The sequence below is a fragment of the Canis lupus genome, chromosome 9 (assembly GCF_011100685.1).
Source record: "Canis lupus familiaris isolate Mischka breed German Shepherd chromosome 9, alternate assembly UU_Cfam_GSD_1.0, whole genome shotgun sequence".
Lineage (NCBI taxonomy): Eukaryota > Metazoa > Chordata > Mammalia > Carnivora > Canidae > Canis > Canis lupus.
Genome location: NC_049230.1, coordinates 15,060,160 through 15,079,128, shown reverse-complemented (window position 1 = coordinate 15,079,128; position 18,969 = coordinate 15,060,160). Strand labels below are relative to the sequence as shown.

The 18,969-nt window shown below is 56.4% G+C and overlaps 1 protein-coding gene across 7 annotated transcripts in view; it reads right to left on the bottom strand.

Moving 5' to 3' along the window:
• Positions 1-1,702: 1,702 nt before the first annotated feature.
• Positions 1,703-18,969, bottom strand: part of SCN4A (sodium voltage-gated channel alpha subunit 4) — a 44,465-nt gene continuing 27,198 nt past the window's right edge. For all 7 annotated transcript variants that reach the window (XM_038546882.1, XM_038546883.1, XM_038546884.1 and 4 more), the window contains 12 exons: positions 18,385-18,741; positions 13,869-14,366; positions 11,839-11,971; positions 11,049-11,203; positions 10,358-10,531; positions 10,112-10,234; positions 8,272-8,550; positions 7,959-8,012; positions 7,337-7,474; positions 6,750-6,854; positions 5,756-6,026; positions 1,703-4,985 (listed from right to left, as the gene is read on the bottom strand). In XM_038546882.1, coding sequence (XP_038402810.1) covers positions 3,760-4,985; positions 5,756-6,026; positions 6,750-6,854; positions 7,337-7,474; positions 7,959-8,012; positions 8,272-8,550; positions 10,112-10,234; positions 10,358-10,531; positions 11,049-11,203; positions 11,839-11,971; positions 13,869-14,366; positions 18,385-18,741 — 3,513 coding nt within the window. In that variant the 3' untranslated portion in view covers positions 1,703-3,759. The remainder of the gene's footprint in view (positions 4,986-5,755; positions 6,027-6,749; positions 6,855-7,336; positions 7,475-7,958; positions 8,013-8,271; positions 8,551-10,111; positions 10,235-10,357; positions 10,532-11,048; positions 11,204-11,838; positions 11,972-13,868; positions 14,367-18,384; positions 18,742-18,969) is intronic.

Genomic DNA, 18,969 nt, shown 5'->3' with positions numbered 1-18,969 from the left:
GTATCTCAGTGTTAGGTGAGGAGTCTGGGAGCATAGCTCACCCTCAGGAAGGTGGGGAGTAGTGCTGATAGTGAGCAGGGGGGATGATTTTGAAAGGTTGGCTTATGTTTTTCATCTAGTATTTTGCCTCTTTTCCTCTACTATTCAAGGCTCAGGGGAAGGGCGGGCCAGGGCATCTTGCAAGCCCTCCCGTCCTTGGAGCCTGAGAGAGCCCCAGGTGTGGTCTGTAAGAAATCTTTCTTACAGTAAGAAGGAGCCCCCCCACCCCAGGGAGGGAGGTCAGCATCCCATTGGGGGGCTCAGAACCCTGCAGGGATGCTGCTGGACCCCTCTCTGCACATAGAGAGAACAGCAAGGAGCCAAGGGGCCTGTCAGGGTGGCCTCTGGTGCCCCACCCCCTGCACAGGTGTCATGTAACTTCATGACCCAGGAAAAAAGAGGGTATAGAAATCTTGTAAAGGACTGTTTACTAGTTTGGACAAACACAGCCCTTGAGAAGTCAAGTTGGGAAAACAAAATTATATACAAAAATTATATTTCAGGGGCACCTGGGTGGCTTAGTTGTTAAGCATCTGCCTTTGGCTCAGGTCATGATCCTGCTATCGAGTCCCACATCAAGCCTGCTGTGGAGATCCTGCTTCTCCCTCTGCCTATGTCTCTGCCTCTCTGAGTCTCTCGTGAATAAATAAAATCTTTTTTAAAAAATTGTATTTCACCCACCAGGATTGTGGACTTAGCTCACTACATCATGTTACTCATTGTCCCATGGACCCTGGACTTTCTGAGGTCAGAGGTCAGAGGTAGGGTCCTGGGGGGGAGGGGCGGACAATATCTGTGAGGAGACGGAGGGGCCACACCATGTGTCTCTCAGGCACCTCAGGGTCCCTGGGGGGTGCAGAGAAGTGAGGGGGGCTTCCAGAGATGAGAGGCTGGGGCCATTGGGTCACAAAACCATTTCCTGGGCAACAACACGGGTGAGGGGAGAGAGTGTAGTGCTGCCTCTTAGGGGACTGGGCCACGACCCCTGACCTGATCTGGCCTCTTGGATTCTAGCTAAGAGGCTGGAGTTGTAACCTTAAAAATAAAACTGCCAGTTATCTTACTGGCAAAAGACGGGATTATGCAGGAGGAGCAGAGAATTGCAGCGCCAAACAAGCAAGCTAGGCAAAACTACACCACAAAGGCAAGTCTCTGCTCCTTTATAGAGGAAAGGGGGATGTGGGAAGGCTGTTGTAAACAAAAAACCCATTGGAATAAAGTGGGAGCTGGATGTATGGTGGCTTCTCATCGGCTCAGTTGTGAGGGTCTCTCATTGGCTGGGCTGTTGCCAGGGCAGGAGAAAAGCCTTTCCCCTCCCAGCCAGATAGTAAAGCCACCCACACGGGCAAGGTCCATCTCCTCCCATTGGGTTGGGCAATTGCTGAGGAGTGGTGGTGCCTGAGAGCTCCCGTTGCTGAACCTCCTGACTCCAATTTAATGAAGTTTGCCTTTATTAATTTTCAAAGCCCAAGCCTCTGGAGGAGAGAGCCGGACTGGGCCAGAGAGGGAGCTGGGGCTCGCCTTGTCTTGCCCTCTATCCACCCTGAGGCTCCCCAAGTCTTCTCCATCTGGCTCCAATCCCCACCAGCCCTTCTTGCTTCTTGCAGCCTTCAGGCCCTGTCAGCATCCACACGCAGAGGTGTGGAAGGAAGAAGCCCGCCAGTGAGAGGGACCAGGGAGAGATTTATTATAAGAACTGTACAAAGGAGCCTGCCTGCCAGACTGGTTTGGGTCTGTTCCCACCCAGACAGAGTGGGAGTGGGAGTGGGTGTGGGTGTGCAGGAGAGGGGGCCACAGGCTGGGGAGGCTCTACAGGCTGTATGCAGTCCAGTGGTGAGTATCCAGTCCAACAGATGCTGAGGCTCTTGGGGCCACCCCAGTCTAGGGCCCCAGTTTGAGGGGAGGGCAGTGGACAGGGTGCTGGACAGGGAGGAGGCTGCCCTCTCTGGGACGCATCTTCTGATGGAAGACAGAACAGTTGCAGGAAGGTAGAAGGAGTGAGGCCTCCTTCCATAGAGGCCACAGGCAAGAGACAGGGGGCAGGGCTGGGGCAGTAGGTGTGATGAAGAGAATGGGAGCAAGGAGAATGGGTGGCCAGGAGGCCAGAGAGCAGGTCAGACAGAAAGGAAGGCTCTGGCCTGTGGGCACATGCACACATACACCCCCACACGCACCCACACCCACATTGTTTTGGAGGTTTTGCTGCTTCCTGAGTTTTAATCAAACTATTCACAAGAAACAAGAAGAAAGAGAAGAGGAACTAAAGTCCACAGCGACTCAACGTCAAACCTTACTACGCATGTTCACACTCATCCACACACAGCACAGACACACACGTAGGAGGCACACACACACACACACCAGTCAGACTCTACAGGGGCACACTGACACAACACACACACGCAGAGGCAGGACACAGTGCTTTGTGTACTGGAACACACACACAGCTGCACACAGAGGCATGAGGCAGACATAAGGCACACACACACGTGAATAAATCCAGCGATGCCTGAGCAGTTGTCTCACTCCCTCCTCTGAGCTTGGCCTCCGTGTGTTCTCTGGGAACCAGAAGAGGCCTGGCACTGCCATGCCCGGACCGGTGATGCCAACAAAAATGCTTCCCAGCTTTCCAGTTGGGAAAGTTGGAAGTTGGAAGGTTGGGCCTGAACCAGGTAGCTGTGCATGTCCCAGTGTCGAAATCTCTAACATGGGCTCAATAACACTCTTAGGATCACTTTGAGGAGGGGGAGAAAAGGATGAAGAGGGAGGAAGAGAAGGGTGTGGTGGGGGGTAACAGGGGTCTCAAGGCTCAGTGAGGCTACAGAGAGCCCCCGATGGTGCTAATGGAGGAGTGAGGAAGGGAGGGAGGGAACAGAAATCTACTTCCTGAGCTCCAGGGTCCCTGCCCCCACCCCAGGTCTGGGTGCTCAGGCCAAGGAAGCCCCCAGTGCAGTGACACAGCTGGCGTGACCCCACCTATCCCAACCTGCCATGCTTCCTAGAGAAAGGATTCTCAAGTGGAATCCTTCCCCCTGCTCTTCCCCCAGGGGCCAGCCAGGGGAGTCAGGCGCTGCACAATGGACAAAGCAGGAAATGGGTTCGGGGTCACAACCCCAACTGGATGCATCAGGATCCAGTGACCAGTCACGCTTGGGGAGCCACTTCAGGACCAGTGATGTTTCTCTTCTCCAGGGAATTTGTGAGCTGGCAGGATGAAGCTGGATCCCAGTCAGGGGAGGGCTGGTAGGCCCTGAGGTCAGGTGTCCGCTCTCACTGAGGTTAAGACATCTTTATCTGGGAGGGGCCTGGGGGGGCCTGAGCCACTTCCTGGGGAGAGGCCTAGAGCCCTTAAGACTCTGGTGGCAGGAGGGCACTAATCCCTCCATTGTAGGCTGGCTCCTCACTCACAAGGGGGGCAGAGATTTCTGATGTTCTGACCTCCCCGAAGAGGAGAGGCAGCAGGGCCCACAAGGAGGTGAGAGCAGCTTGAAATGAGAAACCATGGAAGCGGTGGGTGATGGGGACCTCTGGCCCAATGTGGAGCCTCCAAGTGCAATTCCCATTTTCCATGGCCTGGCTGTCAGCCCCAGCATGGCCAGATCCTGTCCGCGACAGGGAGCCGATCAGTTGCAGACTCAAAGCCCTGCTCCCTCAGCAGGCAGGCACCATGAGGGAGATTGGGGACTGTGCCAGGCTCAGCTGGCCACCTCACTGCTGCTACTAGACAAGAGACTCTTTGACCCCCGGGCGCACTGTCTGCCCTGGGGGTGGGGAGGGAGGGAGGACAGCCTCTGAGGGGCTGATGGGCGTGAGCCCTATGGCAGGTCCCGAGTCTCCTGTTGAGCCCCTTTCCTCACCCGTGCTCTGCACACTGCTGTTCCCATTCTCATGGCCATACATCTTGCTCATGGTGTTGGCTATCAGGCCCTCCTTCTCTGGGCCCCCATCCCCACTGCCGTCCTGGCTGTGGCGGTACATGTAGGATGCCTGCTTCACGGTCCTCTGGAGCAGGTGCCGGCGGTAGGCCCTCTGGATCTTGATGGCACACACCTCCTCGTGCTTCCTCTTGAGGGTGGTGGTGATGGGCTCATAGGAGACCTTGGATGGGTTGGCAGCCATGAACTTCTCCTCCATGGTCTCCTTGAGAGCATCCATTTCCCCAGAGTCACCCAGGACCTCTTTGGTGAGGGCAAAGAGGATGTCCAGGCAGTGGATTTTGTCTCCTGGGACCATGGGCAGGTCCAGCGTGATGAGCTTGATCTTGTTGGGCTTGGCAATCCTCAGCGGCTCCTGCAGAGTGTCCACAAAGTCTGAGAGGCGGCTGTAGGCAATGAACTGCGTGGCGTCAGGGTCAAACTTCTCCCACGTCTCATAGAACATCTCGAAGTCATCCTCACCAAGGGGCTCACTGCTCTCCTCGGTGGCCACGTTGAAGTTCTCGAGGATGATAGCAATGTACATGTTGACCACGATGAGGAAGGAGATGATGATGTAACTGCAGAAGAAGCAGATGCCGATGGAGGGGTTGCCACAGTCACCCTTGATACTGGTGCCTGGGTTCTCGAGTGTAGGGTCACAGTCAGGGGGCCCACTGTTGAGGATTGGGTTGAGGAGCCCGTCCCAGCCAGCTGACGTGGTGATCTCGAAGAGGCAGATGATGCTATTGCCAAAGGTTTCAAAGTTGAACATGTCATCGATGCCCGATTCTTTCTTGACATAGGCAAAGTTGGACATGCCAAAGATGGAGTAGATAAACATGACCAAGAAGAGCAGGAGGCCAATGTTGAAGAGGGCAGGCAGGGACATCATGAGGGCAAAGAGCAGAGTCCGGATGCCCTTGGCCCCTCGGATCAGCCGCAGAACACGCCCGATCCGAGCCAGGCGGATCACTCGGAACAGTGTGGGTGACACGAAGTATTTCTGGATCAAATCGGAGAGCGCGAGGCCTGCAGGGAACAAGTGGTGAGGAGCACTGTCCTTGGGGTGGGAGGTTAGATCAGGGAGTGGGGGCAAGGGAGACTCAAGGGGACCTGGCTTGGTGTGCTCTTCCTTGGAAAGGAAGCAACAGAAGCACAGTCTAAATGACCTGGCCCGTGAGGCTGGGCTCTCCTAGGGTCCTGGGGCTAGGGTTACACTGTAGCTGGAAGGAGGTGAGATACACCCAAGTTGATAGAGAGAGGGTAAGGCTGACTCCTAAGGCTGTTTGCAGATGCCACAGATGAGACAGAGAGGGAAGACAGCTCTGTGTGTGACTCTGAGCATGACATTTAACTTGTTTATAATTCAGTTTCCTCCTCTGTAAGGCAGAGGTGGTAACAGTCCCTGCCTCCTGGGATGGCACAGTGTCAGGCAAATAGTAAATGATCAATAAGTGGTAGTTAGTTGCTATCATAATTACACATGTGTCTATGCACTTCTGTGTGTATGGATGATACTAGAACCATCTTATGTCTTCCACTAGGCACATGGACCTGAGTGTGCATCTACTGGTAGGTAAATGTTTCTAGAAGCATATTCACGTGTATGCAGGTGACAGATTGCCTATGAGCCCATCCTATGTATCTTTGTGTCTTAAGTGTGAATGCCAGGTGCATATTGCACATGCGTATGTGTAAATGTATGTGTGAGCTTTCCAGGTGTGAGAGCAGGTGTGTGTACATAAGGATGGGAGCAACGGGCCTTCCAGAATGACTCAGCCCAGCCTGGCCCTGCTCACCCACAATGGACAGGATGACAACCACAAAGTCGAAGATGTTCCAGCCGACGGTGAAGTAGTACTGGCGCAGGGCAAGCATCTTGAGCACACACTCCCCAGTGAAGATGATGATGAAGATCATGTTGATATTGTACAGGATGTCCACTTTGAGTTGGCTCTGGTCGTCTGTTTCCACCATCATGGTGACCATGTTGAGGCAGATAAGGATCATGATCGTGATGTCAAACACCTGCTTAGTCACGCAGTCGTACACCATGCCCTGGATCTTGTTCTGCAGCATGGTTAGGAGTGCAGGGGTGCAGGTGGGTAGATGTGGGGGGCAGTGGTCAGGACCCACACAGGATGTGGACAGGCAGGAGACACAAGATGACACAACAGCATGATACAGAGAGAGAGAGAGAGAGAGAGACAGACAGACAGAGACAGAGACAGAGACAGAGAAAGAGAGAGTGGGGTGTGTGTGTCAGGGCTTGTGGCCATGAGAGAGGAGGGGATAGAGGGGGTAGAGTTGGCCATGGCAAGGAGGGGATACCCATCAGAACAGGCCATTCTTTGGGGTCCATGGGTATCTTCCTTACTCTAGGACCCTTCCTCTCATCAAGGCCCCCAGCAACCTCTCATTCTTCTTCCACAGTCATCACTCACTGGGGAAGGTGTCTGGACATCCTCTTCCTCCTACTTCTAGGGGCCCTTGCCCCAGAGGTCATCAGTTGAAGGAGTGGGTAGACACTGGGAGGCTGTGCAGGGCCGGGTGAGGGGCAAACCAGTGACTGGGGTCGATCAGGCAGCTGCTGCTCCCACACATGGTGCCTCTGAGCAGTTATAAAGAGGCACATTCCCCTGGCAGGGAACCCAGCTTCCTTGCAGGTGGACTCAGCCTCACGCCAGGGATATGGGCTGGTGGGCAGAACTTAGCTTGCATTTTACCCCCATGGGCCCCCTTGGGCAGGAGGTTCATACAGGTTGGAGGAGGAGGGGCTCAGAGGGCTGGTACCTGGGGCCGGGGAATTGGCTTCTGAGGCTTCTTGGAGCCAAGCTTCTTCATGGCATTATAGTATTTCTTCTGTTCCTCCGTCATGAAGATGTCTTTCCCTCCAAAGTATAGTGGGATGGTGCCTATAAGTTTGGAGGCCTCTCTTCTCTGCCTCTGGGACCCCCTACCTCAGGCACCACCCTTAAGGCAGCCCCCCTACCAGCAGGGGGACCTGGAGGGCCCAGAGATAGGGGCTGAGGGAGGGAGGGAGGGGAAGGGGGACTCTGTCCAGACAAGGAACAGAGGGGAGGTGGAGGGAAGGGGACAAGCACTGGCTCGTAGCCTGTTTGGGGCCGGATGCTTTTCAGCAATATCTTGCTGCCTCCTCTGAATGATGACCCAGCCAGGTAGGTAGCACCAACCTCATTTCTTAATAAGGTAACCAGAGTTCACAGAGGCCAAGTGACTGTTCAAAGTCACCAGGGAGAACCTGAACCCAGGCCGGCTGCCCCAGTCCCGCTGCCAGTGGCAGCACAGTGGGTGCTGAGGTGGCAGGTGGGAATATATGAAGGGACCAGTGAGTGCAGGGAGGGTGGGTGGATACTCATCTTCTTCTTCTGCTGGTTGAAGTTGTCGATGATGACGCCGATAAAGAGGTTGAGGGTGAAGAAGGACCCGAAGATGATGAAGATGACAAAATAGAGGTACATGTAGATGTTCACCTCATACTGTGGCTGTTCTTCCTTCTGCAGAGGACACAGGGCAGGATGGGATGGGGCTCCAAGATGGGATGGGGATGGGATGTGATGGGATGCGATGGGATGGGATGGGATGGGGATGGGGATGGGGATGGGACAGGATGGAACAAGATAGAATGAGGATGGGATGGGATGGGGCTGGGATGGGATGAGATAGGAGGGGAAGGGATGGGACAGGATGGGATGGGATGGGAGAGGATGGGATGGGATAGGATGGGGATGGAACAGGATGGGATGGGACAGGATAGGGAGGTTGGGGGGAGTATGTTGGCTGCTCCCGGCTCCCCATCTCACTGTGGGCAGGAGGAGTCTGGGACCCAGAGGTGGATCCTTCCACCCCCAGGTTGCTGATTTTGGGGGCTCCTGAGGAGGTGGAATGGGGGTGGGGTTGGGCAGAACTGTCATTGTGCCTCTGATCTGCGTCCTCTCCCCTGGCTCACTTGCCAGCCACATCTCAGTGAGCCCCACTCACCTCCCGGGAGTCCACGGCTGCATACATGATGTCCATCCAGCCCTTGAAGGTGGCCTGGGGAGTGTGGTTGGGTGTGAGGAGAGGGGCTGCTTCTCATTTCCACCATCCTTGAGTCTCCCTCCTCACCCCAGCCTGATCCTCCCCAGAGCACGACATAGAGACCACGGAGGTCTAGATACTACCTCTCGTGTCCCACAGCACTGGAAGCAGGGTGAGTGGCCTCCTAACAAGGAGTAGCAGTGGGCTCAGGTACATTGAGAATCTGGGAGCACCTCCATCCCAGTTTTGTGCAAGGGCAGCAGGCTACACTCACCACCTGCAGGAGGGAGAGGTAGCCTAGACCCACGTTGTCATAGTTGACCTTGACGTTGAGCCAGCGGACCTGGCCCGTGTGCATCAGGCTTTCACACTCGGACTTGTTGTTGACCTCAGAGATGTCGAACCTCTCAGAGGTGGTAGTGTTGATGCAGTAGTAGAACTTGCCAGCAAACAGGTTGACACCCATGATGCTGAAGATGAGCCAGAAGATGAGGCAGACAAGCAGCACATTCATGATGGAGGGGATGGCTCCCAAAAGGGCATTCACCACCACCTGCGGGGGCCGGGGGAGGGGTCACTGTCAGATCTTTACCAAGGCTCCTTTGGGACTGGGCTCCCTACCTACACTTACAAGGGGACCCATCGGGGCTGGGCACTGTTATTCAGGGAAGGCTTTCCGGAGGACGGTCAATCTGAGCTAGGCCTGGGGGAGAAGTCTGCTGGGCTCTAGTCTGGGGGGTGGGGTGGGGAAGTGAGGAGTAGGGTTAGGGGTGCTGCTGGCCTAGTGGTTGAAGAGGGCTCTCTGCTTGGCTGGAGCCATCAGCCCAGAGTCGGGGCACTAGGCTTCTCTGGAAGCAGCCTGGCCACGGGTCACTAGGCAGGAGACAAACACTCCTTCCTCGGCCCCCATAGGAAACTCAGCCCCCGTGACCCAGCCCCCTGCTCGTCTGCTCACAGCATTAGAGACGCGGACACAGAAATGAAGCCACGGGGGTCTTTAAAGCAGCAGGTCCCTGAGGCTGGAGCCCTGGGCCCTACTCCCTAGCCCTGGCCACATAAGCCAACTTCACTATGTCAGGCTGGACTAAATCTGAGAATTGTCTTTTTTCTTTTTTTTTTTTTAAGATTTTATTTATTTATTCATGAGAGACACACACAGAGAGGCAGAGACATAGGCAGAGAAGCAGGCTCCCTGTGGGGAGCCCAATATGGGACTCAATCCCAGGACCCCGGGATCATGACCTGAGCCAAAGGCACTCAACCACTGAGCCACCCAGGTGCTCGAGATTTGTCTTTTTTCTTTTCTTTTCTTTTTTTTTTTTTTTTTTTGAGATTTGTCTTTTTTCAAGGAGAAGCTGTTTCATGACCTCCAGACAGAGTGGGTGGCACAAACCTGGTGATGCCTCGGGTAGCTCTATTCTTGGCTGGGACACCAACCAGCTGCGTGGCCATGGGGGCAGGTCATTTCCCCTCAGTGAGGAGGGGTCCCTGGTTCTGATGGTGGGAGGGCCTAGCACGAACAGGAGGGAGCCACTTGGGCTGAGTGCACTGCTGGCCTGCAACCAGCTGCTCACAGAAGTTTATCCCTCTGTGTGGGTCTTGTTCCCAAAAGACTTCTCTTGCCTGGGGAAAATCCCATTTGTCTTGGCCAAACTCTATATTTACTGTCACTGTTCTTTAGGGCCTGAGGGAAGGGTGGGCAGGCTCAGAGCCTGGGAGCAGGCACCTGCCAGCTCATCCAGTTCTCAGAGTCCTGGTGGGCCCCAGTCTGAGCCTGGGAGGGACACCTATTCACCCACAGACCTGCTTTCCTTCTTCCTCCCTCCCTGCTACAGTACCCTCGTGGCCCCTCCTGGGAGCTGATGCAACCTCTGCTGCCCCCCAGCGGTGGCAGAGATGAGCTAAGGAGGGGCTGAGGCCAGGGTGGGCACTTGGGTGGGGTGGGAGGATATGGGGTGAGGGGCTCAAATCTGGACTTTAGCAGGACCCAGAGACCGAGGCCTCTCCTCCCCCAGTGGTGGCTGGAGTACAGACCTGTGCACCTTCCACCTTGCCCTGTTGTGGCTTCTCCCCCCAACTCCCTGGCCCTATTCAGAGCCTCTCTCGGCACCCACCCTCATGCCCTCAAATCGGGACAGAGCCCTCAGGGGACGCAGGGCCCGCAGCGTCCGCAGGGATTTGATGGGTCCTAGCTCCGAGTAGCCCAGCCAGTTGGCCACCAGACTGATGATGGAGACCTGCAGAGGGAGAGTGGGGTGGTCAGGGTGTGTGGGGCCTCAGGGCCAGGGCTTCCTAAGGTCCTGGGCCACAGGGACACCTCTGGGTCTGGCCTTGGGGCTGGGCGCTGGGGGAAGACTCACGTCCACAATGAGGAAGTCAAGCCAGCACCAGGCATTGGTGAAGTACACCTTGAAGCCATAGGCTACCCACTTGAGCAGCATCTCCATGATGAAGATGTAAGTGAAAACCTTGTCCGCGTACTCCAGGATGCTGCGGATGACTCGCCGCTGCTCAATATAGATATCCTCGAAGGCCTGGGGACACCAGCATGGCCAGGGGTGGCCAGGGCCCCAGATCCTGGGGCAGTGGCCACATCCCCCACCCCACCTAGGTGGCTGCTTCCTGGGGTCAGGCTATTGGCTTCTCCCAGAATCCCCGGGGCCCACCATGGGGGCGAGCCAGTGAGTTGGCCCACAGGGAGAACCCCCTCAGCAGCTCTTCCTCTAGGGGTGACAGTCATCTGCTTGGGGGCCTTCACAGTGACACATCTTCAACCCTGACTCAACATGCCCAGGGCCTTCCCACCTCTGTTCTCGCTGGCACCTATTGCTGGGGGTACCCACAGAGGTGGACCCCACCTGTCGCTTTAAGAAAATTAACACTTTCTACATCGCATCCTGCAACCACAAATGAGTCCCTTTAGGATTCTCTGGGATCAAGACTGTCCAGGCCTCGCCTGTCTAGTGGTGTGCAAAGGAGGGAGCCCCAGGAGGGCCTCCTTTGGGCCTGGCACCCGCCCCTCCCCAGCCTATCTCTCAGGGCAGTGCCTACCAAGGCTCCACTGCTAAGCAGGATCATGAAGACGATGAAGGTCTCGAACCAGTTGTGCTCGACAATCTTGAAGCAGGCCCTGCGGAGGGTCCACCACATCTTCCCACGGCCCTGGGAGATGTCCACGTAGAGGAAAGGGCAGCGTTGCACGCAGGCTGGGGGAGGCAAGGGGCAAGCACACCACATCACAGGACTGGGGGCTGCCTCCGGACATGGACACGCAGCCTGCCTGTTCCCACCACCTTCCCGGCTCAGCTGGTCCCATCCTCCCCACCTCCCCCAGGCACCCTTCCCGCGCCCTGGCCCTGTGGGCGGCAGTGTGTCTGAAGGGCTGGCTTGGTCTTTCTCTGCAGAGGGAGCCGAGGAGGGTCATTGTCTTAGAACAGCCCTTCCCAAGCACTTGCTATGTGCCAGGTCACACCCAGGGCCCCGTGGGATTCTGCACAACAGTCCTCCCAGGACGGTGCTATACCCACGGCCAAGCTCGAAGCTCAGCATGTCAGGGGCTGGGAGGCATCCCGAGCTCTGATGCCCCTTCCCGGGGCTGTGTTCCCCCCCAGGGTGTGTCAGCACCCAGGACCCAGGAGCATCTGGTGGGGGAGGGGGAGGGAGGCTCTGCATGCTTTTGGTGATGCACATCCTCAGATGTCCTTGAGGAGGCAGTTGTCTGGCGCTGGGCCAGGGCTGTTGCCCCCCACAGGGCTTGGCATGGTCTGTGCCTTCCAGGGGCTGCTGGGCTGGGGGAGGCACCAGGCAAGGTGGGGGTGCACGCACGCAGGCTTGCCCTCACCCTCCGTGAAGCACTCCTCAGGCTGCTCCCCTTCGGGGTTCTCTTCAGCCTGCTCCTCGGGGTCTTCCTCAGGGGGCTTATAGTCCGCGGTGCTGCAGACGGAGGAGTTCCCATCGAGGGGCTGCGGTGGCTTCTGCAGGGACCACAGGGTCATGTGACCCTTGGGTCCTCCCACCAGGTAAACGGAGGAGGTCAGGATGGGAGGCCAGCAGGGAGAGACCAGAAGGGAGAGACCAGAAGGGAGAGGAGAAAGAGGCGGTGGAGCTGACCTACTCAGTCATTCATTCACTGAATCCTGGCTCATGGAGCCAGCACTGTGGCCTTTGCAGAAGAGCCACAGTGCCCAAGGCAGCTGTGGTCCTGCCCCGCAGCACTTAGACTTGGAGCGGGGCAGGGCCGAGGCCTGGGAAGAGATCATGAGGACACAAGGAGGCAGGTGAGGGCATCAGGTAAGGGAGGAGGCTGGAGACAAGGGGGTGGTGGTGTGGAGTGGCTGATCTGGGCTGGGGGGTCCTGGGAAGAATGGGGTGGGGACAGCAGTGGAGCAGCGGAGTAAGAGGCCTGAGCGGACTTTTGAGGGAGCACAAGGGGTCAGAACGGAGCCGGGGCTGCCCTGACCCACAGGTGATGGCATGCAGTGTCCTTGAGCTCTGAGCCTTCCCATTCCCAGGGTCCACGGGGCTGAGGAATCCAGAAAGAATGGAAAACTTTCCCCAGCAGAAGCTCCAGCCTGGGGCCAAAGGAACCTGATGGGAGTGGGGCAGGGTGGGGGAGGCTGTTGTTCTGGCCCGGCCAGGCCTCCTGCACCTCTTGCTGGTGCTGTCTGGGGCCAGTGTTCCTGGACCTAGCTTCCCTCCTCCAGGGGACCCCTTCGTGGCTGGAGTGGAGGACCCTGAAGGGAAAGATGGAGAGGGCGGCTTGGGAGGGGGTAACTCTGGATCCAAAAGGGTAACCAGAAAGTCACACAGGTTTCCTTGTGCCCAGTTGAAAGAAAGGGAAACTGAGGCAAGCATTATTAGGTCAGCCAAGGCACCCACTATGCCACTTGCCCTGCCTGTGTGTCCCAACTCCCACAGTCACCCTTGGAGTCCTGTTTGCCCCCCTGAGAGCCCCAGAGTCCTGGCCCTGGGTGCTGTCCAGTCCTCCCCCACACCCGCTCATCATACCGAGGTTGGTGCCACATTTCCCTGGGTATTTATAGCTTGGCAGGCACTCAGCCCCCTGTAAGTCAGCGTGACACATATCTGGGGGGAATAAGGAGTCAAGAGCTTTCAGGGCAAAGTTCTTTCGGACTCCAGTGCCCAGCCAGGCCCAGGGCTGATGAGGTGCAGGGGGACGGGGTGGGGGGGCGGCTGTGCTGGTCCCTCCCTTGCCAGAGCTGGAGGATGGGCTTTGGGGCTTACAGTCAGTTCCCCTGGGGAGCTCCTGGGGTGACTACCAGCCCCTCTGTCACTCTTGCAGGGAAGGGGCAGGAGGAGGGGGGCATCTTCTGGGTGAGTAGGTCATGGCTACTACTGAGACTGCCCAGCTCTCTGCTCTCCTTGTACCCAATCCAATTGGCCCCCCAGCCCTCTCCACCCCTTGGGATCCTCAGCCCAGACCCAGCACTTTGGCCTGCACTGGGAGGTGTGGACCAGCCCAGTGGGATAATGGGAGGGACTTCAAGCCCAGAGGGGGATTGGAGAGGACTCTTGGGTCCCAACCCTGGAGCTAAGGTACCACAGGTAGGAACAACCTGTCCAAGAGCACCACCTGCTGGTGTCCACGTTGGAGGTGCAGAGCCAAAGTGAGGGGACACTAGGGAAGGACAGGCTGGGCCCATGGGAATAATGGACAGTCACATGCACAGCACTGCAGGTGCTTATGCACAGCCTCTCACATAATGTTCCTTGCTATGCCCTGAGGTAGGTGCCATTGCCCCATTTTACAGATGGAGACACTGAGGCTCAGGATTTGTGACTTGTCTAGGGTCATGCAAAGATTTGAAGCCAGGTCTATCTGACCCCTCTCCCCAGCCCCCTCAAGCTCACCTTGCCATCCTCGGGCTCTGAGAAAGTGTCAGTCTCCTCCTCTGTGGGTATCTCCAGGTCGGACTCCTCGGAGGCAATGGGCACGTGAATGGTCAGGTAGGGGTTGTTGATAAAGTTGAGGTGGTCCAGCTCGATGCTAGGGGGAGAGCCATCAACCAGGCCCACGTGGTTCAGGATGTCATTATCCTTCTTCAGGTCCTTGTCGTCCTCCTCGGGCGGTGGCTCCTTCTTCTCGTCCCCTGGGGTACTCTCCCCGGCCTCCCCAGCCTCCCGGGCCTCCTCGGCCTCCCCGGGCCCCCCGAGGGTGAGCATGATTTCCTTGGGGCTCAGGATCTTGCCATGCAGCAGTCCCAGGAGAAAGGCTTTGGCAAAGCCAATGCCCCACTTGATGCGCCCGATGGCGATCTGCAGGTTGTTCATCTCGCCGTCCTCGTCCGAGGCGGCCAGGCTGTCGGCGCTGAAGGAGCTCAACAGCAGTGCCAGGAAGAGGTTCAGGACCTGGGCAGCAGGGGTCGGGAGGAAACTCAGCCCAGCCTCAGGACACCCCCCCACCCCCACCCAGGGTGCCACCTTCTGCCAGCACAAGGGGCCTCAGGCCTCTAAGCAGACCTGCTGCATGTGCGGCACGGAAGAGGAAATCACTTAATGGGATCCTCACAACTGCCTGGGGAGGCGAGGAATGTTACCATCACCCCTGCTTTGCAGAAAAGGAAACTGAGGCTTAGGCGCACGATAGGACTCTGCAAGACCTTAGGGCTGCCCACTGGGAGACAGGGATTCCTTCCAGGACTCTGTCCCCCACCTCCACTGCTGGGGAAGACAGAACAAAGAACAGGGCTCACGTCTCTGAGTTTCCAGAACTTACTGGGACCTTGAATCTGCTGAGCCTTCTTTTCCTGTCCATTAATGGAGCCTGTGCTCCCCGGTACTCAGATGCATGTGCCCTATTGCTCTGGGAAGGGCATTTGGCCTCCTGCTGTTCACCACTTTTCTCTCCTTGGGATTCCCTGCTCCACTTCATTTTCTTCCCATTTTCCTACTGAAAGCCTCAAGAGGCTACTGGTCCACCCCTCTAGTCTCCAGCTTTATTTTCCAGGGACAGACATTTACTGAGCCTCTCCCGCTGTGATGTAAGGGAGCTCCAACCTAGTAGAGACATTTGATCAAACAGATACAATGCAGTGGGTTTGCATGGCAATGGAGACTGGGGTGCACAGGCTTTGGAACCATGCTGCTAGGCCTTGAAGCCCAGTTTACTAGCAACGTGTCCTGAGGCAAATCCTATCACTGCTCTGTGCCTCAGTTTCCTTGTGTGTATAATGGGGAGGATTCCAGTACCCACCTCCTTGTATTGTTGTGAGGATTAAAAAATCAATATGAGCAGAGCACACGGTAGGCACTCAAAACATGTTGGCTGTTATGTGTGCAATGACAGAAGGTACAAGGTACAGGGAAAAGTATGATTAACTCTGAGGCCAGCTTGGCATTTTATTAATAAGGAAACTGAGTCTCAGAGAGGTGGAATGATGTCCTCTATGACATACAGAATGATCAGGACTAGAATCCAGGTTTCCAGTCATGGTACAACTTTAGAGGACATCATTCATTTAGACTACAGTGTGAATGGCAGCCCCAGAGGTTGTGCAATGTGATGGCTCTACCTTCCACAGTCTATCCCCCCCTCCCCCAGGGAATGAGGAGGAAGGTGAAGCAGAGCTAGAGCAGTGGGGGGCGCAGTCCTGGCTCCTGTCAGCCAGAGGCAGGGCCGGGTCTTACTCTAGGGGCCTTGGGACAGGGCTAGGTGTATGAGTGGACATGAAGGAGTAGGGGCGCCTGTGGAATGTCCACCCTGGACCAACTTCTCCATGTGCCTCTCACTGCCTGGCTTTCACCAGGGTCCTCCAAGGTCTTTTTATCATTGCCTTAACTATCATGTTAGCACAGTGTCTTCAAAGTGAGTGTATATATATATGTATATATATATATATACACACACACACACACACACACGGGGAGAAGGTGCTGGGCCAATTCCTCCCCATCTCTATACCCCCCAGCTACTTTTCTGCCTTTGCCCCCAACCAAAGCTATTGGTCTTTCTTTCCCTTTGTCGGGGGGAGGCATCCAGTTGCCAGAAACACATCTGAGATGGGAATTAGCTGCTCTCTGGGTCAGCCGGGTTTGCACACGGCTCCTGCCTGGGACAGAAATAGCTGCCCCAGGCAAGGCGTGGGGAGGAGGGCTGCAGGGAAGGGGGATGAACATCATGTTCCCCCAGGGGCTCTGAAGGGTGGGTTACCTAGGACCTCATCATTTCCTCTTCTTCACAGTAGGCCAGAGGAAGTCCTCCCGTGCCAGGATGCGGGGGACATGGGGCCCCCCACTCCCTGGCAGGTTGCCTCTGTGCCTTCTGGCAGAGGCCTGAGCTGGGGTGGGGACAGTGCCGAAGGAGCTGACAGTGTCACCTCCCCGGGCTGCTCCAGTCCCTCTGAGCAAAGTGAGAGAGGGCAGAGCTAGGCTGGGAAAGAGTATCGGTGGTGTGTGTGTATGTGTGCTCATTAGTGTGTGTGTGTGTGTGTGTGTGTGTGTGTGTGTGTGACATGCACTCAGAGGCAGTGTAAGTGCAGGGGGTTCCAGAACCTGGGGCCAGACTGCTTGGGTTCAAATCCTGTGCAGGTTACTAGCTTCTCTCCCTGAGCCTTTGCTTCCTCATCTACAAAACAGAGATGGAACAGCACGTCCCCACGGGGCGGCGGTGAGCATTAAGAGATAAATACACAGAAAGTGCTCTGAATGCTGGACAAATGCACATAGAGGTCAGCTGTCACCATCGTTACTGCCCATGTTGACACTGTCATTCTTACCACGGCTGCTATTACTGATGCCGTTACTGGCATGACACAGCGCCAGGTTCTAGTCTAGGCTCAGTCTCACGCTAGCTGTGTGGTTCCGGGCAGTGGCTCCCGGGAGCACGGTGCCAATGTTCCCTACCTCCCAGGGTTGTGGAGAGCATTGGGGATAATGCATGTAAAGCTCTTTGCACAGGGACCGGCATATGGCAGGAGCCCAGTCCTGGGGTGTGGGGTGGGGGGTGACATCAATGGCAGGTACCTGAACCACCACTCCCCCAACCCTACGCCCCAGGCCTTGTAGACCAAGTGCTTTGCTGAGCGTTCAGACCACAAGGGGAAGTGGGTCACCACCATTATCATCCCCATTTCCCGTATGGGAAGAATTGAGGCCAGAAACAGGTTAAATAACTTCTCAAGTTTTCCCGGTCAGTAAGTAGCAAAGCGAGGGCTTGCAGTGTTTTGAGTCTACACACATACAGACAGATAAGCCACCACAGACCCTTTGAGTCATGCTGGGCCCTTAAACTTAGCTTTACAAACTTCTACTCAGAGCCAGGTACCCACCCTGATGCCACCCCAAAGTTCTGCTGGGGCATCTTCTCGTTCTCCCCCTACTCCCCAAGCCCTCTCCCAAGGACAGTTGGCCGGGGGTCTCCTGCCTAGCTGTTCCTGGGGACTCAGGACCTCATCCCACGGTCCCTTCCTCAGTGGAGGTGACACCCCTCCCCGCCGGTCGGCTCCTGCCCCCAGCCGGAGCTCAGCGATATCTGAGAAGCGCTGACCCAGCAGCCCAAGGATTCCACCGGCCTTTGCAGAATGTGGCGACGTGTGGCGTCTGTCCCCCCTCCTTGTGGCTCAGGGCTGCGTAGGCCACTACAAGGGGCATCTGGGCACAGCACTCCTGGCAGGGGTGCTGCCCACCCTAATCAGGGGAGGAGTTGTGGGCATCAGGATGTGGAGACACGCCACCCTGGGCCAACCACAGAAATGCTAGTCAGCGCGACCACGGCCTGAGTGCCTCTGCTCCTCATTGGTCCCCCTGCAGCTCCTGGACACTAATTCCAGGATCTGAGGAGGGGGGCAGGGGGACAGGAGGCCCAGGAGTTCTGGTGCCACCCTGCGTGGCACCTTTCAGCACAGTCCCAGGCAAGCCTCTCAGCAGCCCTGTGAGGTGCCCACCGTTTTTCTTCTGCGTGAAGTTAGAGAACCCGGCTGACCAGAGAACAGTAACTTGTTCAAGGGTACACAGATGACAACAGAGCTGGGCCTGGAGCGTGGGCCTGTCCGGCTCTAGTTAGCACATTACTTTGCCCCAAACACTAGGTTTCAACAGTACTATACTCAGTGTCAGCTCTGGGCCAGAGACAGCAGTGCCTATTAAAAATGCATATTCCCAGGCCCTGGCCCCAAGCTGCTGAATCAGACTCTGTGGGTGTGGGGCTGGGAATGTCAGAGTTGATTCTGAAGCTGGTTACAATTGGAGAGTCACTGGGTTAAACCATATAAAATTGCCTTATTAGTGATTTCATACAGTTCACCCACACGGTAAAGGCCCCTGAAGCCCAGTTGAAAGGAAATAATTGAGGGGGACATGTTGCATATGCTTGGGTTTCCTGGGTCGGGAGGGGGAGGGAGCGAGGAGCCAGCCATCCAACCCAACTCACCACTAGGTTGCCGATGACCATGACCATGAGGAAGACAGTGAGGCACATGGCCTGGCCGGCCACCTCCATGCAGTCCCACATGGTCTCGATCCACTCCCCGCACAGGATGCGGAAGACGATGAGGAAGGAGTGGAAGAAGTCGTTCATGTGCCAGCGGGGCAGGCTGCAGTCGGCCGCGATCTTGCACACACACTCCTTGTAGCTCTTGCCGAACAGCTGCATGCCCACGACGGCGAAGATGAACACAATGATGGCCAGCACCAGCGTCAGGTTGCCCAGAGCGCCCACCGAGTTGCCGATGATCTTGATGAGCATGTTCAGCGTCGGCCAAGACTTTGCTAACTTGAAGACCCGCAGCTGCCGGGCAGGGGGAGGGCAGGGGGGGATGAGGCCCAGGTTGCCACCTCCCCACACCTAGGCCCAACCTGGGGAAGACTCATCCTTAGGAGAAAGACTTCTCTAGAACAATTCAAATCCCTGCCTCACGAGTGATCTGAGCCAAAGTCTGCCTCTCTGTTAAATGGGAAAACTCCTATCCGACCACCTCATCCACTTTATGTGTTCAAAACAAAGAGTCTTCTCTTA